The sequence below is a fragment of the Cebus imitator genome, unplaced genomic scaffold (assembly GCF_001604975.1).
Source record: "Cebus imitator isolate Cc_AM_T3 unplaced genomic scaffold, Cebus_imitator-1.0 Scaffold18, whole genome shotgun sequence".
NCBI classification, from domain to species: Eukaryota; Metazoa; Chordata; class Mammalia; order Primates; family Cebidae; genus Cebus; species Cebus imitator.
The window spans coordinates 3,279,266-3,304,001 of NW_016107333.1; the positions used below are offsets into that span (position 1 = coordinate 3,279,266).

At 39.2% G+C, this 24,736-nt stretch overlaps 1 protein-coding gene across 1 annotated transcript in view; it reads right to left on the minus strand.

Moving 5' to 3' along the window:
• The window catches only part of RALGAPB (Ral GTPase activating protein non-catalytic subunit beta), a 102,162-nt gene that overhangs the window by 26,744 nt on the left and 50,682 nt on the right, over nt 1–24,736 (minus strand). Inside the window, exons 14-21 of the mRNA XM_037734420.1 lie at nt 20,006–20,070; nt 18,728–18,857; nt 16,461–16,582; nt 11,045–11,227; nt 9,880–10,031; nt 4,464–4,651; nt 2,185–2,291; nt 2–121 (exon numbers count right to left, since the gene is read on the minus strand). Coding sequence (XP_037590348.1) covers nt 2–121; nt 2,185–2,291; nt 4,464–4,651; nt 9,880–10,031; nt 11,045–11,227; nt 16,461–16,582; nt 18,728–18,857; nt 20,006–20,070 — 1,067 coding nt within the window. The remainder of the gene's footprint in view (nt 1; nt 122–2,184; nt 2,292–4,463; nt 4,652–9,879; nt 10,032–11,044; nt 11,228–16,460; nt 16,583–18,727; nt 18,858–20,005; nt 20,071–24,736) is intronic.

Below are 24,736 nucleotides of genomic sequence, written 5' to 3' on the forward strand. Positions count from 1 at the left end.
TGCTGAGATCTGCTTTCACAAAAGGAATCTTGTCCACCTCTTCAGGAAATGGCCGATGTTTCACAGAATATTTAAATCCAACATCATTTTTAGGAACTGGGCGAGGTTCAGGCACAAAAAGCTGTTAAAACAAGTAACATTATGTTTATTACATAGGGTCTAAGACCCATCCATAATGACATGTATTTCCCTGGTCTCTTAGATGCCTGTGTTTCCCTTGGATTACATGTCACGAAAACTCACTGAAATCTGCAAATGCTACAGATAACAAGAAAGGTAAGCAGCCTGTGTCCCTGTATATTCTATTTTTCTAAAACTATTCATCGACTTCTCATAGCTCTCATGACTGAAAAACAGGCTGTGGACCTCTACTGCAACAGATCTGAATCTCCCATATTCAGTGGTAATCCAGTGGGTAAAGCATTTTGGAGCTTTAAGATTCAAACTTTCTTCCCAAGGGGCTCTCACATCATTCCATATAATAAAGTACAAGTCTGGTCTCACTTGGCATCTCTACAAAGTGATTTCAGCAAGAACCTTAGTATGGTTTAAGAGAGTATGGGTAGCAAATCTAGGTCTTCATAGCTCCAAATCCATGCTTTTAATATGTATATGGGTACACAATGAACCCTGAACAAATTTTAGCTCCTTTCCTGGTCCTCTTCCTCTTCAGTCTTCAGTGCTAACTTACTAGCTTACAAAGTTGCTGACAGAATGTAATCTGCACAACACCCCAACAGAAAATAGAAGAGTGCTCCTCATTGGGTGATAAGCACATCTAACAGAGACATCTAGGATATTAAATGGTTTTAGGCACATGCTCCAATTTTGTGGTGTCTCTCAAATGCTGGTGAAATATTAAGTCATATTTTTAATTTTTAGTAGCAGAAGTAAAAGCTTACAATGTTATAAGTGCAAAGCGCAGTATACAAAATGACTCAAATTCTATTCAAGTGTTATTGTGTATGAAAAGAAAAAAAATGGGAAGGAAATCCACTAAAATATTAGCAGAGGTTATATTCCTCTGGATAGTGAGTACAGGCGATTTAAAATTTCTTCATTATATTCCCAACTTTTCAAGTATTATTCACATAGTTACAAATGTAATAAAGCAAATAAACTGTGTGCCCCCAAAAGATTTCATTAAATTATACATAGCATGCACATATATATACATATATATATATATATATTTTTTTTTTAATAAGGCTGGGTGTGGTGGCTCACATCTGTAATCCTAACACTTTGGGAAGCTGAGGTGAGAAGATCACTTGAAGATAGGAGTTTGGGACCAGCCTGGCAACAAAGCAAGACCCTACCTATACAAAAACTTTTTTAAATGAGCTGGGTGCCATGGCATGTGCCTACAGTCTCAGCTACTCCTGAGGCTGAAGCAAGAGGATCACTGGAGCCCAGGACTTCGAGGATGCAGTGAGCTACAATCATACCACTGCACTCCAGTCTGGGCAACAGAACAAGACCCTGTCTCTTTAAAAAATAAAATAAAAAATATACAGCATATTACCAATTATTATATAAGAACAAATCATAGAAGTTAATTTGAAACTAAGTCCTGTTGCTGGACACATCAAAGGTCTCACCAAATATTTCATGTATGGTATATACAGCTAGTGCTCGACTTATGACCACGATTGGTTCAGACAGACCGGTCGTAACACGATTTGGTCGTAAGTTGAGTAGGCTATATACACGTGGAGATGGTAGTGCTGCCGGAAGCTGGTCTGCACTGTCGTACGCCCAGCTGGGCAATGTTTGCGCTGCTAGATGCGGAGCAGTCGTGGCTAGCAATTGTGGTCGTAAAGTCAAATGGTCGCAAGTTGCATAGGTCGTAAGTCGATCAATACCTGTATCTAACTTTTATTACATGTAAAATTACATGGAAAAAAACTGGGGCCATTGTCCACACAGCAATTATTCTTAAGTAGATGTCAGAATCTCACCTGGAAAACTTTTTGAAAAGATACCTGCCTTGAAGATGTCTTTAAAGAATAATTGAGTAGATCTGGAATTCTAGGTTACTAGATGGTTCTGTTATGAACCCACTGACAGAGAATCTGGCTAGGGATCAAAAATATTTATTTCATCTGTGGTTTTTGTTGGAATGGTATCTAACTTTTAAATTACAAAACACACACACACTTCCCTGTAACTTCTGATGAATACCTTCTGATTTGCTTTTGCTCCTCTGGGTAAAAGACAAAGCTGTTGCGCCCAAGCAAGTCTTCCAGACATCCCCCGGACCAGCACAGTGACAGAGGGGAAAAAATCATCTAGAATAAAATGTGTATATAAAAGTTTTAATTTCAGACAACAACCATTAAAAATAAACTTGATATCAACTGCAGAGCTTCTTATAATCAAAGGTCCAACAGTGCTTCCTAAGCTTTGATCCTTTGGGTACCACCTCTGTGGTTTCTGCCATACCCATGTACTCTAAGCACTACTACTTTGTATCAACCACTCTTGAGCATCATTTTTCTAAATGGAAAATCAGGAATTTTGGCATGTTAATTATATAATTTTAAAGCACATGCTTAAAAATACATAATGTTCACTAATGTATCAACTAAGATCATATCACATACCTCCAGTGGTACATGTACACATTTGTGGGAAACACTGACCTAGTAAATACTCCTAACCCCCCAATGTTGGGCACAACTTAAGTGCAGAAAGATAGACCAGGTGTTTGCAGTGTTAGTGTTATACCTGCCCATGCCTTGCAGGCACTACTCCATCTCAGCAGAAGTTCAGGGGTGCAGTGGAGGGGGGTTAAAAAAAAACTCAGGATGAACTTCCTGAGTGACCCAGATCCTTCTTTTTATTCTTCTGTCTCAGGTGTGGGAGTCAAACACCTTCAAACTTCTCTATAATTTCTTATTATTATAAACTATTAAAATGTCCTTGTAAACCTATACAATTCCAATTGCTTATATTTTTGGTAAACTTCCTACGCAATGAAATTATTTGGAATGAAAGTAGAAGAGTCTTCAAAAAGCTAGAAAAAGGCCAGGAAGCCTGAAGGGGACATTGGGATTTTGCAGACCCCTCAGCAGATGGCTTGGGGGTAGGAGGCTGGAGGAATCACGAATAGTCACAGGCCAGGAAAGGAAGCTAAGCAAACTCCAGGTATAGGGTAGGGAAGGATGAGATGACTGTAGAAAAGACTTGGGAGTAGCACTTCTGGAGTTACGCAATAATAAAAGGCACCATTCTTTTTCATATTAATGTCACGGTATCTCACCACAACACAATGGAAATTTATGATGGTATTCTTTCAACTCAAACTACAGGGAAATGTCTCACTTTCACTTTACGGATTTATGAGCTCCTACTCATACAATCAACAAAATTGGCACAGGACTCTGTTCACCTTTACAAAAGGGAAAAAGGCAAATCTTCAATCGCTCAGCAAATCCTATCACTATGCGACAACAATAATAGAAAGCAACAATACAGGGTTTAGAAAATGTGGGTTTTGGTCCCAAGTAACCCTCGGCAAGTAATATACCCTCTGTGAGCCTGAGCTTTTTCCCTCATAACTAAGGAAACTGTACACCAGGTGATTCCTTGGGTCACTTTATACCCACAAATTCTGTAACCTTCACTTTCCTTCCCCTCTGAGAATATGCTTCTTTTACATAGTGGCTGATGCCAATTACCATCAGAAAAACAAAAAAAACAAAAAAAAACATACTTTTGAATAGTTTGGGTCGCAGTGATAATCACATACTGTGAGATGGCTTATAACTGAGGGGGAGGGAAAGGAGGAAAACCGTGCATGTTGTGTTAGTGGAAAATCACTGAAGAGTTTTCGGTAGGGCACTGGCATGGTCATTTGTAGTTGAGGATAAATACTACGGTGGCAGCAAGTAGGACAGGAGTAGGGTAAACATATGTTGGAACTGACAAGGGGTCTGGGGGTTGGGGAAATCAGAGTAGGTAGGAAACAACTGTGATAATTTAGGTGAGAAATAATAAGGTCCTGCACTTGGAGATGGAAACTTAGAAACGAATTATATAAGGGAGTAACAGGAAGGAGCAAGTAAAGATAACTCCTCAAATCTCTAGCCTGTGTTAAGTAGCACCAACAACTGATATAGAACATGAGGAGTGAGAGGCAGGGGAGTAGAGGGGCAGAATCCAAAGTTCAAGGGGGAAGAAAAAGTGACAAAGATAAAACAATGTATCCCACTAAAATGCCACCTTTTAGAAAACTACAGAGCTAGTTCAGATGTATATAAAGAGCCTTTAAGAGACTCTACTTAATATGTAGATTCTATTTTTTGGCTCACTACTTTTCAGGTGCTATTGTCCCACACCTAGAAGTCTTTTTGATCTGCTTAGAATCTGTAGTCTGTCCTTCCCTGATCCTAGAAACAGCTTCACGGTACTGGTAACACTGATTTAGAAGTAGAGAAGGCTCAAATACTAAAACTTACTCTGCTCATTTCCAAGAGGTTGTTCCAGCATTGCCAGGATGACACTGTTATCCAAGACAAAGTACCGGAAACTATGCTTGTTTATGGTTGGCAGCCTGGAGTATTTAATCAAAGTGGTCTCATTCACAAGACTACAAGGAGAGGCAGGACCACTAGGTGAAGGAAATGCGCCAAGCAACTGCATAATGCTATGGAGAATGGAAAAGATAACAGTTAATTCCCAAAGCAAAATCTTCAGTTTACCTCGTGCATCAATGTGTCCTTCCACTCTTCTGAATTTTAATTGACCACAGCCATGCTTCTTGACAGGTCAGATTTACTCCTTGTGGTGAATGCCATGGCATGCTGTCCAGACTCTCCCCTCCAAGATTAAAAGATTACCCCAGATGCATATTTGTATGTCTTTATTTCAGACATTTATCTGCCTTTCCAGTCTGGTCAATATCCAGAAAAGAAAATACAGTTAGGCTGGTATAATATGATCTCAGTGACCTTACCAACAACCTATTTGATATCTTAGAATCTTCGGTGGAACACAACAAACTCATATTCCATATGCTTTATAACAACATCTCTGTCCCATTTTAGAAAACCAAAGCCATATTTTCTCATTATTGATCTCCTGGTGTTTCTCCTATTTTCTGCAAACCATGAGAGGCCTGAACTTAATGCCAAGTTCTCCTGGTCCCTGTAGTTCTTACACAGTCTTCCTTTAGAGACAGAGGAAATGGAGAAAAAAAATAATCTGTTGAGCAATGTTGCTTTCCATTGTTAGATATCTTTGGGTTCAAGCTTCAGAGTGAAAGAGGAAAGGCCACTCAAGCTGAGGGTTGAGATGATAAATGTGGTGTTGTGGAATACTGGTTTTCCAAATGAGATGCATATGAAGGGTCAGGTGATATCAGAACCACAAGATAAAATCTTTGTTTTAATTGTAAGATACTTTCTTTCTGTGCAAGATAGTCTTCTTTCTTACGAAGATAATCTTTCCTCATTATAAAATGGGAATAATGGTACCTATCTCATAGGATTGTTACGTGATATAATATCATAACATCACAACAATTCACATAATATAACAATCCTATGAGATACGTACCACTATTATTCCCATATACCATTATTATTCCCATTTCGCATTATATGAAATGTTATTTCATACAATACATGAACTTGTAGATAGATTTAAAAAATCTCTGTGGACCTGAAGGAAATCCTCTGACAATGTGCTTTGTGAGTCTATCTATTCAATATTTTTATTAATGTATTTAGAACACACAGGATATGCTCATTAAATGTGCAGCTGACCAAAAGCTGAGTTGCAGAGATAATATACCATAGTAAGAGTTGAGATCCAAAAGAATCTTAAAAGATTAAAAATAATGAGGTAAATCTTAGATGAAGAAATTTCAGGTTTAAATGTAAAGTTCTGTGCATTGCATTCAAACACTCCCAAATAAAAAAAAAAAAAAAAAAAAAAAAAAAAACAAAAAGTGCGGAAAAAAAAAAAAAAAAAAAACTCAAGAATTTTAGCTGATTTAATGCAAATCACCAAGTTCTCAAAAATGCAATGCAGTCTGAATACATTTTAATGAAAACATAATATTATACAGAGTTTAAAGATCATAAAATCACATCTAGAACATTGTACTCAGCCGGGTTTGGATGGCTCACACCTGTAATCCCAGCACTTTGGGAGGCTGAGGCGAGAGTTCTGCTTGAGCTCAGGAGTTTGAGACCAGCCTGGGCAACACAAGGAGACCTTGTTTCTATTTCTTTATAAAAAATATGGCTGGCCACAGTGGCTCTCACCTGTGATCCCAGCACTTCAGAAGGCTGAGGCAGGTGGATCACCTGAGGTCAGGAGTTCAAAACCAGCCTGGCCAAAATGAAGAAACCCCATCTACTAAAAATACAAAAATTAGCCAGGCATGGGTGGCACGTGCCTGCAGTCCCAGGTACTTGGAAGGCTGAGGCAAGAGAATAGCTTGAACCTGGGAGGCGGCAGTTGCAGTGAGCCAAGATCATGCCATTGCACTCCGGCCTGGGAGACAGAGTGAGACTCCGCCTTAAGAAAAAAAAAAATAATAATAAGAGCATTATACTCTGTAAACCACCTGTAAGAGATGAACAGTCAAACCTATGCCAGCTGAGAATAACCAGGATGATAAAGGGACTTGAATCTTTGTAATATTAAAAAAAGAAAAACTGAAGATAATGGCAGAAATGAACCAGAGAGAACATAAGCACTGCTTTTGGATACTGCTACTGCCTGGACAAAAAGGATTTAATGATCAAAAGTATGAATGAGAACCAATGCATAGAAATGAGAGAGATTTTAGCTCAATGTAAAGTTTCAAGTTTTTAACAATTAAAATGAAATGGACAAACTTGAGGGTTAGAAAATCCCCATACTAGAGGCTAAATAATTTGTTAAACATGTCTTAAAGGTGACAGGCAAAGGGGCTGTTGAAATGACTTCCGAGAGCCCTAATTCTGAATTTGTATTAGTACACACAGGAGGAAAAAACCTAACCAGCTAATCTGTACTCCATAATTTTCTAGTATGTGCTCAGCACTGTGTTGGCAAAACAGGCAAATGTGCTCTCTACCCAGACCAGGAAGTCAACACTAGCATGCAACACATGTAACCAGGTACAATCATGACAGTATAGAACTCCTTGCTGTGCGGAAGGGTCAGACAGAATGAGCACAGAAGTACAGAAAAGAGTCATCTTCAGAAGCAGAAAAACCAAAGGCCCCATGGAGGTAACTAGGTTTGCTCTAGGCACTAAATAATGGAAGATGTAGCCAAAGGGAGAAAAGAGAGGTCCTGAAACCCAGGGGAAGAGCATAAGCAGGTATAAGCATGGCCAGTTCACAGCCACAGTGGTCTGTCAGGCCTGACAATGGCAGAAGGAACAAGCTGCAAAGCAGTGGTGGAAAAGATCAGATGGTACCCTTGAAAACCAAATGGAGGAGTTTAGACAACAAGGCAGGAAACGGATCTATTCAAGGTTTTCAATCATTCAAGCAGCAGGATCAAAACTGTGCTTAAGGATGATGAGTTTTGCAACAGACTACAAGATGAACAAGAAGGGCTAAGAGATTAAAAATGGGCAATTGGACAAGAAGTGAGGAGGGCCTGGACTAGGATGCTATCCAGGTTGGAGGGGATGGAGGAAATACTTTACAAAAATAAATTCTGTTGGACTCAGTCACTGGCTTCACATGGGGAATAAAAGAAAGATAAATTAGAGAAACAGCCAAAGTTCCGTGTTTACATAACTGGGAAACAGCAATGATACTGAAATAAAGCAGCAATTTTGAGAGAACAGAGAAATCTTGTTAGGGACATGTTTCATGATGTCAGTTTAGACTGAAAACTGGAGATACCATTTGCAGAGTTGCCAGCAGAGACAAGACAACTGAAGAGAAACAGATGAGCCATCTAGCTTACTGGCAAGGTTGTGAAGAAGCATCCCAAGACTCTACTCGCCCTGAGCACATATCCGATCCTCACGGCCAGTCATGCTCTCATAAAAACCCCATCCAGGCTAGGATGGAGCAAACTTATTTTTGTATAATAGAGTTTCTAGTGAAAAATGTCCTCTCCTTTCTCTCCATATCCTTCTTACTTTTCAAGGCACACATCAAGTTTTAGTTCTATGACACTTTTTTTTTTTTTAGACGAAGTCTTGCTCTGTTTCCAGGATGGAGTAAAGTGGCGCTATCTCGGCTCACTGCAACCTCTGCGTCCTGGGTTTAAGCGATACTCCTGCCTCAGCCTCCTAAGTAGCTGGGACTACAGGTGAGCGCCACCACGCCCAGCTAATTTTTGTATTTTTAGTAGAGACAGGGTTTCACCATATTGGCCAAGATGGTCTCGATCTCTTGACCTCATGATCCACCAGACTCAGCCTCCCAAAGTGTGGGATTACAGGCATGAGCCACTGCGCCCGGCCCCATGACACGTTTAAGGCTACTCTGGCCCACACACGGTCTTCTCTCTGAACTTAGATTACTTCTAGTATTCATCATCAGCATAAGCACATGCTTCAGTAGCTTTATTCACATATATATTTTTTTATTTTCTAGCTATTAGCCAAACCTCCATAAAGTCACTGAAAGTTCAACATTTGCATAGTGAGCAGGAAAGCACTCTTCCAAAAATTCACTGAATGACTTAAGCCCACAGGAACAGAAACAAATCCAACTTGATTGTGCATGTCCCAAGTAAGCAACCGGCCACTGAACTCACAGAAGATGCTGGGATCTTGGTAAGGGAAGACTTACACACAAATTTTCAAGTGGTTTTGCCTGCCACTTTATACTAAGACCAAAATGAGCAAGCCCAAGGACTTGACACTCCTCCTTGTTGCTTTTACATTTTCTGAGGCTTCATCCGCACATGTCCTTTCATAAGCCCCATCTTTCCATGTGTACTATGGTTCCACCTAATCTCCACTACCTGTTCCATTCAGTCCACCAATGTGCCTAGGCTGCCTTCCTTCCCTGTTTCCCCTATGCTCACTTACAAGCCAAACACAAACTCTCTCAACTTTCACTGCGACTCTTTTTCAAGGTACCAAACTGTCTTTACCCCTTTACTACACCAAAATGCTCAAAACAGCAGCCTTGGTGCCTTCTTACCCACCCTATAATCTGGCTTGCAGCTCAAACTTGACCCATCCTCTCACAGTCAGGTTCAATGTCATTTTCCCTAAGAATGTTACTCTGACTTCCCCTTATCTGGAAGTATTCACTTCCTCCTTCCAACTCCCCAGCATTTTATTTATATCTCTTCTCTTGGAGCACTTATTTTCCACCTAATATTACAGTTATTTGTGTTCAAATTTCATCTTCCCTAGCAGACAAGGTGGTAAAGGTAGTGGTGACTAAATCGGATTTATCTTTATGATTCTATTCTCAGTTCTTCAGAGAGTTCATACATCTTGTTGAATTAACCTATACTGTGTAATATAAATGGTATAGCAGAGAACACAGACCACTGAGCTGGAAAGCAGAGCTCATAGTGTAACCACAGAGAGACAGACACCATCTCTGGACTTAGCTACTGAAGTGAAGTGTGCAATAAGTCTCTCCAAGATCCTTTCTAACTGTAACACACTATGACTTGAATTAACATCAAACGGTATAGAAAAAGAAGGACTCAAATTCTCAACCCCAAGTTCCTAGTTTCTTTTGGTCTAAAAAACTGGTAAAAAAAAAAAAAATATATATATATAGATAGATAGATAGATAGATTTTCTTTCCATTTTATTTCTGGAGGAAAAAGTACCCTAAAGGGGTTGCATCACATAAAGCTGAACAATCGGGAAGGAAATGAAACAATTGGATCACTGCTAACCCCATCTAATTCCTAGGCACAATCCCTATGCGGTCACTTCCATACCATGTTAGGGTGGCTTCAGCAGCATCCTTTACCCTCATAGATGCAGGGTTTGGCTCCTTATCTCCTTTGTACTTGACCTCTTGCTCGCTGTGCTTGGACTTACTTCCTGAAATACCCAGTTCCACAATCTCCAGTACTTCCTTAAGGCAGTCCTAAAGGCAGAAAAGGCAGATCCATTTTTGTAACACAACTTTCTCATGAGAAGACAAGGAAATCCATCCAAATGCTAACAGTAGATGCATTTTGGTGGAAGGGCTTCCAGTTTCTTGCTAATTTCTTTAATGGGTGTATATTAACCTCATAGTAATATCATAAACTTTACACCCCCATCCCTCGATTTCTCTTTAAAGAACTCAATTTGGGTGTTTAGAGAGTTAGATAAGTAAATTCAATTCAATTTTCTTGTAAAATTACCAAAGACTGTAAATCAAAGCACAAAGAGATGAAATAGAAATTCAGTGAAACCTGGGCTGGTTTAAGACATGGTATAATATCCAAAGGAAATCCTGTCATTGACATTTTTAGATAATTTCTGGTATTATAACTTCAGAAGCCATAATGAAAATGACTAAGATTTAATCAACAATATTATTTCTTAAACTACATAAAGGTTTCTACAAATATCCAATGATCTCTCCTTTTATTTGTGCTGTGAATTCCTTATAACACCTGCTTGCCTATAAGGAAGACATTACATGAAACAATGGTAGAGAATGCAGACTAGTTATCTGCGCCCACTTGAGAGTGAAGAAATGAGTATGAAGTAACATTTTTCGATAGAAGGAACCTTTACGGACAAGTTGTGCTCTAGGTTTGCAGCCTGGCAATCAACTGCCCTTCTTTGTTTGGTGAAGGGTGGCCAAAGTGCCTACTAGCTATATCCAGGCTACCATCCTTTCAAGAAAGAACAGTCTTGATAGTTCAGATAAATTAGTCAAGGTCCCATCTTTCTAAATAATTTCTCTATGAGTTAATCTACAACCAAATATAAGCAAAATGACAGTTTTCAAGTTGTACCCAAAAGGACAAGTGCTCCATTATATCTAACATGTATTTTCAGTTTAAAGTGTGCAATACTGTATTTAAATTTAGATATTCTCTTTCAAAAGGCACTTTGCTAGCATACATTGTTTTTACTTAATGGTTTAAAATAAAATAAATTCACCTTTTCATCAAGCATATCAGGGTGCTCTGTCAGCCAGACACAGAGACACTGAAAAGCTGCCACTATCATGGAGTGCAGATCCCTGGAGTGAAGAGGAGCTGGCCGACTACATTGATAAACAATGTAGCTGCACACAGAACTGATGGCTCGTTTCCGGTCTCCTGAGTCAACCATCACTTTTACCTGAGCATATTCATTTGGAAAACAAAAACAATCAGCCAGGAATTACTGTACCTATTACAAAGCATTTGCACTGAAGCTTGACCTATTTGACAATGTGATACACTACAGGAAGCCTTGCTTTTTTTTTTTTTTTTTTTGAGAGGGAGTTTCGCTCTTGTTGCCCAGGCTGGAGTGCAATGGCGCGATCTCGGCTCACCGCAACCTCCGCCTCCTGGGTTCAGGCAATTCTCCTGCCTCAGCCTCCTGAGTAGCTGGGATTACAGGCACGCGCCACCATGCCCAGCTAATTTTTTGTATTTTTAGTAGAGACGGGGTTTCACCGTGTTGACCAGGATGGTCTCGATCTCTTGACCTCGTGATCCACCCGCCTCGGCCTCCCAAAGTGCTGGGATTACAGGCGTGAGCCACCGCGCCCGGCCTAGCCTTGCTTTTTTATATTATTTGTATACAGGATCAGAATATTTCAGATGTAGTATAATACTCTACAAAAAATAGTGGCATTTTTCAAGTCCTGAAACAGTATTTCATTTTAGCATAGTTTTTTCATGCTCTAAAACCCAAACCCATTGTGTATACCTGTTCATCACTGCCAGAGACTGAAAGAACATGGGCACATTTTAAAATCCCTAACCCAGCCTCACAGTGATGCTCTAGGCTCTACACAAAGTTCTGTGTAGCTGCTCAGAGACATAATCATCATACAGGAAAGAGTCCAATATTTCAAGTATACAATTGGTCAATTCTGACATAAGTATGCACCTGTGAACTATCACCACAATCGACAGCGGACATATCTATCACCTCCAGAATCTCCTCATGCACCTTTGTAATCCTTCCTCCCACCCCTTTTTGCCCCTCTCCCTAAGCAACTGCTGATCTGCTGTCACTATAGATTAGCTTGCATTTTCTAGAGTTTATATAAATAAAATCATATAAAATCATAAAATATGTACCTTTTTTGTTCTGGTTTCTTTCACTCAGCATAATTATTTTCAGATTTAACTATACTTTTAGTTGTATCAATTGTGCATTCATTTCTATTGCTGAGTAGTAGTCCATTGCATGGATATACCCCAACTTAATTTAGTTACCTATTAATGGACACTGGGTTGTTTCCAGCTTCTGGATATTATAAATACAGCTACTATAAACATTCATGTAAAAGCTATTTGTATCAATTTATGTTCTCTTGTCTCTCAGGAGTGGAATTATTGGGTCATATGCAGGTGTATGCTTAGCTTTTTAAGGAACAGCCAAGCTGTTTTCCAAAATGTGGTTCCATTTAACATTCCCATCAACAGCACATCCTCACCAACATTTGGTATGGCCAGTCTTTTATATTTCAGCTATTCTAATAGATTTGTAGTGGTGTCTTATTGTGGTTGTAATTGCATTTCCTTAATAATTAATGATATTGAGTATTTTTTCATGTGCTTATTTGTCATCTGTATAATCATCTTTGATAAAATGTCTGTTCAAATCTTTTGGCCAATTTTTAATTTGGTTTGTTGTATTAGTAAGGGTTTTTGTTGTCTTTTGTCTTCTTAAAATATTTCATTAAAGGTCTTTACAAGGCAACATCCAGACTCCAGAGCCAGCTGCCAAGGAGACCCTATTATTCAGTTGGGGCTAGGTAGAGCATGGCTTCCAAACCATCTGTCCTGAGATAGGCATGGTGAATAGTATCTCATCTTTAGGGTCCACGGTGCTCACGTGGTCAGGCAGGGGATTCTTAAGGCCAATCTTACCACTTGGTCCCAGGACACATGATCTTCACTCTGATGCCCAGCACACCTTGTCTGAGAAGCACATGGATGATGGTATCAACATAGTAGCTAATAGGGTCCCTGCTGTGGATCATGAGATCATACTCAAAGTTCATGGATTCAGTTCTCTGTCCTTAAGTTTCCCTGACACCATGACCTCGTAGCCCTTGCCCCACTCTCCATAGCGCAGCACACTACCGAAGGCTCTCCCTACAGAAAACCTAATAGTAGTTTATAGCACAGACTCTGTCTGGGCAATGGCATAGAGAATTCTTTCAGGCCACCTTTTCAGCATAAAGCTTTACTTGACCTCAGGGAAGCCAAACCTCTTCTGAACTACCTCAGCCAATTCACAGATAAAGTGGTTCTTTTCACCAAGAACATTCTGCATTCTGGATGCTAAGGCAGTGATTTCTATTCCGGCTGGTATAACTTGGACCTCAGCTCCAGAGTAGTCGCCTTCTGCAAGTTTCTGAGTGAAGAACTTGCTCAGTTTATTTCTGAAGATGCTATCAAACTTCCTCTTCTTAGAAATTTTCACCATACTGCTGCTGTGCACCACCAAAAGGAAAGGCTCTTATTGAGTTTTAAGAGTTCTTTATGTAATCTGAATACAAATCTTTCATCAAACATATGCTTTGTAAACATTTCCTCTCAGTCTGTGATTTGTCACCTCATTCTTTTAACAGTGTTTTCTAAAGAACAGCAGTTTTAAATTTTGAAGTCCAACATATCAGTTTGTTCTTCTATAGCGTAATATCTAAGAAATCTATCCCAAGTTCACAAAGATATTCTCCTATTTTCTTCTAGAAGTTTTATACTTTAGGTTTTCTATATATTTTTTTATGTAATAGAGATGAAATGTCACTACATTGCCCAGACTGGTCTCGAACTCCTGGGCTTAAGTGCTCCTCCTGCCTCAGCCTCCCAAAATGCTGAGATTATTATAGGCATGAGCTACCATGCCCAGCCAGTTTGAGTTAATTTTTGTTCATAGTGCAAGATATGAATCAAAACTTTTTTTTATGTATATGAATATCCAATTGTTTTTATAGTACCTCTGGTTGAAAAGACTGTCCTTTCTCCTTTGAATTACCTTTGCACCTTTATCAAAAATCAGATGACCACTTATGTATGGATATACTATTCTCTTCCACTGATCAATTTGTCCAACCCTATGCCAATACCAGGCTATTCTGATTACTGTAGCTTTATAGTAAATCACAAAACCAGGTAGTAAAAAAGATTTTAGAAATCTTTTTTAATGATTTGCCCTTTATGATTTGTAGGTCCAGAGCAGTGCTCCATCTAGGGCTAATTATTCCTTACTACTGAGTGTACTAAAGGTCACAGGAAATAGTACCTTACTCTCAAAGACAGTGTGCTCCTGTATGTCTCATAAATGGCTGTTTTTATTTTCTGTACCAGTAACTGCTTCTTGCAAAATTATGATGCCCATCCTGGAGGATCTTTGAGGTAACCTCTAAGTGGCGATAAAACATCTTAGGTTTCGCCGGGCGCGGTGGCTCACGCCTGTAATCCCAGCACTTTGGGAGGCCGAGGCAGGTGGATCACGAGGTCAAGAGATCGAGACCATCCTGGTCAACACGGTGAAACCCCGTCTCTACTAAAACTACAAAAAATTAGCTGGGCATGGTGGCGCGTGCCTGTAATCCCAGCTACTCAGGAGGCTGAGGCAGGAGAATTGCCTGAACCCAGGAGGCGGAGGTTGCGGTGAGCCGAGATCGCGTCATTGCACTCCAGCCTGGGTAACAAGAGCAAAACTCCGACTCAAAAAAAAAAAAAAAAAAAAAAAACCATCTTAGGTTTTATTGCTTATTTTGTTTCTTATGGCTTAGGTAAGTCACAGCCTCTGACACCTATTCCCATAACTGAAAAACGAGGGTCTGAACCATATCATCCCAGACAGTAGCACCTGTTTATTATCTTTTTGTTCACAAAATATTTTATTTATTTCCTCAATTATGTATTATATGTAAGATAATCCTGCTCATCTTACTGACAAGAAAACACTTAGATGTTAGAGAAAATGCAAAGGAAGTGAAACCTTCATACATTGGGAATGTAAAATGATTCAGTTACTATGAAAAACAGTTTGGCAGTTCCTCAAAAAGTTAAACATAGGGTTACTATATAACCCAGTAATTCTGCTCCTATGTGTACACCCAAAAGAACTGAAAAACTGGTATTCAAACAAATACATGTACATACATGTTCATAGCAGCAATACTGACAATAACCTAAAGATGAAAACAACTCAAATGTCCACTGAGTGATAAATGGATAAACTGTTATACACAATGAAGTATTATCCAATCATAAAAAGGAATACAGTTCTGACACATTCTACAACGTAAATGAAACTCAAAAACATTATGTTAAGTGAAAGAAACCAGAGACAAAAGGTCACACATTGTATGATTCCATTTATATGAAATGTCCAGAACAGGCAGATCCATTGAGACAAAATGCAGACTGGTGGTTGTCAGAGGAGGAGGGGTGGGGGAGCTGAAGCAAAACTGCTTAATAGGTATGAGTTTCCTTTAGGGGTGATAAAAACTTTTTGAAACTAGAGGTAGGAGTTGCTCAACATTGTGAATGTACCAATAGTCACTGAATTGTTTGCTTTTAAATGGCTAATTTTATATTACGCAAATTTCAAAGAAAGTATACGCTTAAGAGACGCACAAATGACCACCCAGTTCTAAGGTTCCACAAAACTGAAATACCAGGTGTGAAAGAAATCTGTAAAGCGTAGCCAAGGCCGGGTGCAGTGGCTCACACTTGTAATCCCAGCACTTTGGGAGGCCGAGGTGGGTGGATCACTTGAGGTCAAGAGTTTGAGATCAGCCTGGCCAAAATGGTGAAACCCCAACTCTACTAAAAATACAAAAATTAGCTGGCCGAGATGATGTACACCTGTAATCCAGCTACTCAGGAGGCTGAGGCAGGGGAATTGCTTGGAAGCAGAGGTTGCAGTGAGCTGAGGTTGTACCACTGCACTACAGCCTAGGCAACAGAGCAAGACTCCATCTCAAAAAACAAAACAAATGAAAAAAAAAGTGTAGCCAATTTTCACTTATCTCTGATCATAGAAGATGGCAGAGCCACAGGTAATCCCAAATGGCATACATTAAGATAATCACATTTTACAAAATCAATATGTATTCTATTATATGCAAATAAATAAATAGCAAGTATTGAAATGTTTCCTATAATTTAACAGTAAAAATCTCATTCATACTCTTTGAACCTATTTTTAAACAGTAAAGTTCATTTTGTAAAACTTCACTTGGAGGCTCAATTTTGCACACTTTGGATATAAACCAAACTAAATCAACACTAGTGATCAACACTGAAATACCCACACAAGGGGTCAAGAGATACAGAAAAAAGAGCCAAGGCCAAAAGCTGTTGGGTTAAAATAAAAGGACTGTCTTCCTCACCTTTGCAAGGCCAGAGAGGAGCTCTAGAGCTGCCAGTGATATGCTCATGTCTTGGCGCCACTGGGAGTTGAGTCTTTGAGTGACGAGATGAATGCTGCGAATCAGGAGCCCAGCAGCTGAATCTGTATTAAGAGCTAGGATATAACCCCAATGCCACGTCCCACAGGGAGGGAAAACAACTAAGCATTAGTAACGAGAAGCACAGCATCCACTAGGCACAGACCATAGCAGCCACAGTGAGAATGACGGGCACCCACACAGTGCTACGCTCCCCACCCCACTGGCCTGAGTGCCAAGTCCGACTGAACGGTGCACAGGCACACGTGCTGGACCAGAGCAGCTTCTAGCTCCTGGTTCACGCACTTTCACACAACTGTGGGATTTGGCAGTTTCAGTATCATTTTTATAACAATGTAAATCTTAAAGTTTATAAATTATCAACTCAGAGAGAGCTACATTTTCAAAAAGTGATGAAAAGGCTATCAATTATTTCCTTAAAACTGATATAGAGGAAAGAATTGAAATTTTACAGCCTCCTCAGATGCTGGGAATTACTCTAAAGCAAGCATCTGTTGAAATTACTTACAGAGTTTAAACCATCAAAACTCACATGCAATGCCTTTTCAAACACACTTTAACATTTAATTCTCCAAGATTACTTTAATATTTCTAAAAAAAACTAAATAACCAAGCCACTGTATTTTTATTTGGGCTCCAATCTATATTTAAAAGTAATTACTAGTTAGCTAATAGAAAATTAGAAAAAATTAAATAAGGACAAACTGAATTTACAAAAAAAAAAAGCTTTAGGGACATTATACCTGTCGATCCTATCAGAAAGAGGGCAGTGACAACAGAAAAAGGAATGATCATTAAAGAGAGACACTCATGCGACACTAACACAAATCAGGATTTCTTAGTAAAAAATATTTTACGACATTACAAGCAGAGCTCACTAACACCAGTTCAAAATGCTGAAACAAACAATCACTTAAAACATTTATATTAGAACACATGCAGTAATGAAAAACTTTTCTTTTTTTTTTTTTTGAGATGGAGTCTCGCTCTGCTGCCCAGGCTGGCGTACAGTGGTGCAATCTTGGCTCACTGCAACCTCTGCCTCCCAGATTCAAGTGATTCTCCTGCTTCAGCCTCCCAAGTAGCTGGGATTACAGGCACCCGCCGTCACCCCCAGCTAATTTTGGTATTTTTAGTAGAGATGGGGTTTCACCATATTGGCCAGGCTGGTCTCAAACCCCTGACTGCAGGTGATCTGCCCACCTTGGCCTCCCAAAGTGCTGGGATTACAGGTTTGAGCCACTGTGCGCAGCCAGTAATGACAAATTTATTTAGCTTAAACATGTTTCAGAAAGCATGAACAATAAATTTTCAATCTATAGAATACCTAAATCTACATACACAGTGAATAAGATAATTTAAATAACTTCTTTACAAATATATTTAAAGGTGTTATTCAAATATCCACAAAATGGCTTTATGTATCTGACATGTTCAAGGATACATGTTGCAAACTTAAATCATAGAAACATGCCTCATGAATTCATGAACATGGCTCATGAACTCTCTAGATGATTAAAAAATTAAGCTCACATCTAAGAATCTAGATATCACTCCAATCTAGTTGGATAAATGCTCAACAGATTCAATACACTGTTAATATTTGTGTAGAAAAACATAAAAGGTACTCCACAAACTCACAGAACCGATAAAACAACTGCCCAAGGTAGGGGAAAACCCTGTATGGGATGCTTGGCTGGCAAATGTTTTAGTTGGCAGGACAGAAAATAAAAATGTTTCAGGACTAAAGAACCTAGTGAATAGGGTACACAGGTTTTAACATGAAGAGATGCTCTCCTCTGGGTTGCTATCTAATGCATCCCCCATCACCCTCCTTGCCACACTGTAATAATTGGCTTATTGGACATCTCTGCCACTATACTGTGAGCTCTCAGGCAGAGCCCACATCCTATTTGGTTCTCTAACACCACACATAGTAGAGAATTCAGAAATGTTTCCGGATCACCCACTACTATCAATTATAAAATCTAATATACTACACAAAAGCTATACAGCTAAATTAAAAAGATTTGTTTTCTTTCTCTTAGCTTCTTAGACTGACATCCTCTCTACCACACTTAAGTACATAAAAAAATCATGAACATTAAAATTTTAATGTTTTTGTCTTATAAATGTGAGCATTAAAATCATTCTATTAAACTTTGAATTTCAAAAGAAACATGACTTACCATAATCTCTTAAGAGAGCTTGAGCGGGTCTCTCACTATCGGGAGTTGTGGGCTCCGTGCTTCCGCCACTTGCTGAACTAATACCACTATTAGTGCGACTATGACTCTTCAGGTTATTTTCTCCACCACCCTAGTTAAATGAAATGAATCAAGTGTTTGAGGGTTACATCACAGTTTACAAGTATAAATAAAAGTCAATCATTAAAAACCTTGTTGATAAAACAGAATGTGCCAACTGAATAGCACAAACTGATATTAACAGATAAAAATTGACAAAGGATTAAAACCACTGTGGTATTTTTACATAGACACATCTGCTGGAGGGTACGAAGGGTTTGACTACTACAGGTGTCCATACTGGGGGTCTTCTTTGCCACTATTTACAAAGGGCCAGCCCAGCTTTTTCATCTTCACTAGACTTCACCAGCTACTGATTTGGGTCCTTAAGGAAAATACCCTAGTGCCTCCTAAGCAAAGCTTCAGAACAGAAATATAAGCTTAAAAAACATGAATAAACAAACAACAACAACTTTCAAATATAGTTATATCAGAAAACACAAACAATAAAATACTAGGGTTAGTATGAAGATATGTAGAGGTGCTAATAAACCTATCTATTAGACTTCCCTAATTTTTTCCCCATATAAACACAATTCATTATATTCAGATCAGTAAATTATTATTAACCACCTACAGAGACATGAGTGTAATTTTCTTAATAATAATTTGATCGCTCATCCTACATCTACCCAGCTTATCCTAGTATACCCTATTAACCCCCCATTCTCCTGCCTCTACTCCAAGTATAGGTATCACATATCTTGAAGACAAAGCAGAGAGCACTGGAAGTCTCTGAGAAGCATTTTTTATTTAGAAGCATTGGTGCTTTGCGGGACCTTCAAACTTAGGTTTAGAGGGGTTAGAAAGAAAAAGTTAAACTAGATGCTTGCTGGCTAGAGCTTTTCCTAGGTTATTCAACCAAGTTCGCCACCACAGCAAAACAAGTAAGAGTTTTAAGTAGATACTGTTCAGGAATAAAGACTGGATTTAACTGAAGTTTCTCTCATACAGAATCTCTCGGGGACCTGATGTACAGCTTTTACGAGGCACTGAAAAGTAATCCTCAAAATATACGTTATTTTTAAACAGAATCCTTCTAAGCCAATGACCAGGATTTATAAACCAAAGGCCTTTAAAATTCACAAAGATGGACATTTTGGTATATAATTTACATAAAATCCAAAAGTGATATTCTCTGACAGATTATGTCTTACTTACCATCTCCATCTGGCAACCAATGGCTTCTAAAAGTGCTGAATCTTGAACAATATTTAACATTGCTCCTGCAACAACAAAAAAACAGTATTTTATATAAAATATACAAGAATATTAAAATTGCTAAGACATTTTATATGATTAATAGTGAGATAAGAATATCATTTTGGTTGAACATTCCTGAAATACCTAGGAAATTACAGTTGGCCCTTGAACAACATGAGTTTGAACTGTACATACGCAGATTTTTTTCAATAAGTATGTTAGAAAATTTTTTGAAGATCTGTGACAATTTGAAAAAACTCCCAAACTGTACAGCACAAAAATATCCAAAAAATGGCTCGGTGCAGTGACTCACACCTGTAATCCCAGCACTTTGGGAGGTTGAGGTGGGCAGATCACGTGAGGTCAAGAGTTCGAGACTAGCCTGGCCAACATGGTGAAACCCCATCTCCACTAAAAATATAAAAATTAGCCAGGTGTGGTGGCATGCGCCTGTAATCCCAGTTATTCAGGAGGCTGAGGCACAAGAATTGCTTGAACCTGGAAGGTGGAGGTTGTAGTCAGCCAAGATCGTACCCCAGCACTCCAGCCTGGGCAACAAAGGAAGACTGCATCTCAAAAAACCAATTGAAAAAACAATCGGGCCTGATGCATGCCTGGAATCTGTAACCCCAGCACTTTGGGAGGTCAAGGTACAAGGACCATTTGAGGCCAGTAGTTTGAGACTAGACTAGACTGGGTAGCATAGAGAGACTCTCGTCCTTACAAAATATTTAAAAAGTTAAAAAAAAAAAAACTTTGTTGTGAAAACAATTTTATAGTTATAAAACTAGGGAAATGTCTACATTCTATTGTTGAGACTTTAGAAGAAAAATGTTTCCAGAAAAGGTATATATTTATGTAAAATTTAATTCATATTTAAACAAAAATGTCTGGAATAGTATTTACCAAAATGTCAACAATGTTTATCTCTGAGTGGTGAGCTTTGATAGAATTTTACTTTCTTTATATTTTATATATATATATATATATATATTTTTTTTTTTTTTTTTTTTTTTTTTTTNAAAATTGGCTGGGCAGGGTAGCTCATGCCTGTAATTCTAGCACTTTGGGAGGCCAAGGCAGGAGGATCGCTTGAAGCCCTAGACCAAAGTAGGCAACAAAGCAAGACACTGTCTCTAAAAATAAATTAAAAAGATACAATGTATCAAAACTTATATACACAAACACAGACCATACTTGATGCCATTTGCAATTCACAGAAATGTAAACAAAGATGCATTATTAAAAAACTGCATAAAATTAACTGTAGTACATACTCTACTTCTGTAATAATTTTGTTGCCTCCTCCTGTTGTTATTGGGGTGAGCTCAAGCATTAATGAGTATCCTCCCTAAAATACAATGTGATGCTAACCATCTCCATGTGAGTAGTTCACCTCTCTAGCAGATTGAATATTGCAGTAAATTGCATATCATGGTTCTCCCATATTTTCATAATGTTTAGTGCAACACCATGAACCCTGACTAACACCGTGGGACCCACACAAAGTGCCACTAGTGATGCTGGAAGTGCTCCCAAGAAGCAGAGAGAACTCATGACATTACAAGAAAAAGCTGAGTTGCTTGATATGTACCGTAGATCACGGTCTGCACCTGTAACTACCCAACATTTCAGATGATTCATCTTGTAAACAGAAAATTTATAGTATCAATAAATACAGTACAGTACTACAAATGTATTTTCTCTCATGATTTTTTTTTTTTTCTGAGACAGTCTCCCTCTGTCGCCCAGGCTGGAGTGCAGTGGCGTGATCTCAGCTCACTGCAACTTCCCCCTCCTGGGTTCAGAGAGTGTGCTCCCCCTCCTGGGGAGGGGGAGAGAGAGAGAGGGGAGGGAGGGAGGGGGAGAGAGAGAGAGAGAGAGAGAGGAGAGAAGGGGGGGAGAGAGAAAGAGAGGGGAGGGGGAGAGAGAGAGAGAGAGGGGGAGATTTTTTTCTTTTTTTTTGGGAGACAGAATGACAAGAGTTTTGTTCCTGTTGCCCAGGCTGGAGTGCAATGTCACAGACTGGGCTCACTGCAACCTACACCTCCCAAGTTCAAGCATTCACCTTCCTCAGCCTACCAAGTAGCTAAGATTACAGGAAGGTGCCACCACACCTGGCTAATTTTTGTATTTTTCATAGAGACGGGCTTTCACCATGTTGGCCAGGCTGGACTCATGATTCACCCGCCTAGGCCTCCCAAAGTGCTGGGATTACACCATGTACTTCTTAATAAAATATTCTTTTCTTCAGCATACTTTATTGCAAGAATGTAGTATATATTAATATGCATAAAATACAAAATATGTGTTAATCAACTGTTGCTGGTAAGGTTTCTGGGCAACAGTAGGCTATTAGCAGTTAAGTTTTCAGGGGATCGAAAAGTTATATGTGGATTTCAACTGCTGAGGGAGTTGGCATCACTAATCCGTATGTTGTTCAAGGGTCAATTCTAATAATAAATCCACTGATTGATCAGAAGAGACTCTAAAAATTCCCTAAGTCTGGCCAGGTACATTGGCTCACGCCTATAATCCCAGCACTTTGGAAGGCTAAGGTAGGCAGATCACTTGCGATCAGGAGTTCGAGACCAGCTTGGCCAACATGGTAAAAACCCAGTGTCTACTAAAAAATACAAAAATTTTCAGGGCATGGTGGTGGGTGCCAGTAATCCCAGGTACTTGGGAGGCTGAAGTGGGAAAATCACTTGAACCTGGGAAGCAGAGGCTGCAGTGAGCTGAGATCATGCCACTGCCCTCTAGCCTGGGTGACAGAGCGAGGCTCTGTCTCAAAAAAAAAATTTTTCCTAAAATAAATGTGGGCCAGGCACAGCGGCTCACACCTGTAATCCCAGCATTTTTGGAGGCTAAGGTGGGAGGACTGGGGGAGCCCAGGACTAGCCTGGGCAATATAGCAAGACTTCATTTTTTTTTTTTTTTCCCTAAAAAAACAATTAGCCAGGCATGGTGGCACACGCCTGTGGTCCTAGCTACTTCAGAGGCTGTGGTGGGAGGATCACTTGAGTCCGGGAGGTTGGGGTGCAGTGAGCCATGATTGCACCACTGTGCTCCAGCCTGGGCAACAGAGCAAGAACCTGTCTCAGGGGGGAAAAAAAATTAAATAAATAAAACCTAAATAAATAAATTTTAAAAAATGAACGTGAGGATCAAACTTTGCTTTATTTAAAAATATGCTCATTATCAGATTTTTTAAAACTAGTATAAAAGACCAGATGTAAGCATCTCAATTTCAAGGGTAATACAAACTAAAGAAAATATTATGGAATATTTTAAAAACTAGGTTCTAGTCTTAAAAATAAAACAGAAATTACTGTTTTTTTCTACAGGTAAAAAGAAAAATAAATAAAATAAAACAAAAAGTATAAAATAAAAGTCACAGCAATACTTTTCTGACCACACTATTTTTTAAGAATGATTAAAGCAACACAGTCTGGGGCTTGTCAACATCTGCATACCCTAAAGTAAGCCTCATTTATTTATTATCAAGGAACCCATTGTCCTGGAAAGGCTAGGACAGAAATGAGATGGTGAGCCTAATGCACTGCATCTCATCTCAGTGGGAGGTACTCTTGCCCACTGTGGATAAAGAGAAGACGGAAAGAGCTTTGCCACTTTATGGCAAGAGTAACAACTGACTCTTCCTTGGAAAGTACATAGGGAGCGCCTCAGAGCAAGGGTATAACAAAACCAAATACGCTTCAATCGTAGAAATTATATGATTTCAAGCAAAATTATGTTATTTAAATAACCTAAAACATTGTAACTTGGAAATTCTCACATGTCAAAACATCCCCCTCCACATACACCACCCTCTGTGTTCAGAATGCATCTGAGACAGTTATCGAACCCACTGGTAAACTCTCGTTCCAAACCTTGGTCAGACTGACCACATTAACTTCACAAGGTCTCTAAAAGCCCAGCATGAACAAGAATATAGCTATATAGCATAACTGGGAATATAAAGAGCAGAAAACTCCGAGTCTAGAAAATCGTGTCCACAATTAAATTAATGGCATTTGAGACTTATGAGACCCTCAAATTTTTTTTTGCCCAGCTACAGACAACTCCAGTCACCTACTAATTGGGTGTCTCCGGAAAAATATGGTTTTTGGCTGTTGTGACCCATCTCTTCAGGATCTGTCTCTCTCGGTTTTAGAGGCCTGTCTCTCTCAGTTTTAGAGGCCTTTCAGAAACCATTCCAAGGACTGTGTTCCTGTCGGAAGGACATATACCCCACCTCCTCTGGGAACATAAGGGCTTAAAGGAAACATCTGATTCAACTTTTGAACAGATAAAAATCTAAGATGCTAGGAAGAAGCCTAACGCTTGTCCTGCTAATGAAGAGAAGAAAGTAAGCCTCTAACCACTGTAAGGTCAAGGCATTCTCAGAGATCAACTGCTCCATAAGCAGGGAGTTCTAAGTGTTACCCAGGTTTGAGGGCTGGGATGGTATTTGCAGTCACATGGTTCTGTGGGGACTCCTGTTAGGTGGCTGAGGAAAGCACTACTTTTCCGAGAGCTTCCACTATCGAGGGTGGTGACCTCAATACCCAGGGTTGCACTTCAGTGGTACTGAGACCCAGAAGCAACAACTGAAAACCTTTTTTCTAATATAATTTGCTGTTTCAAATATAAATATTACTGTTTACCCAATTTGAACATCAGATC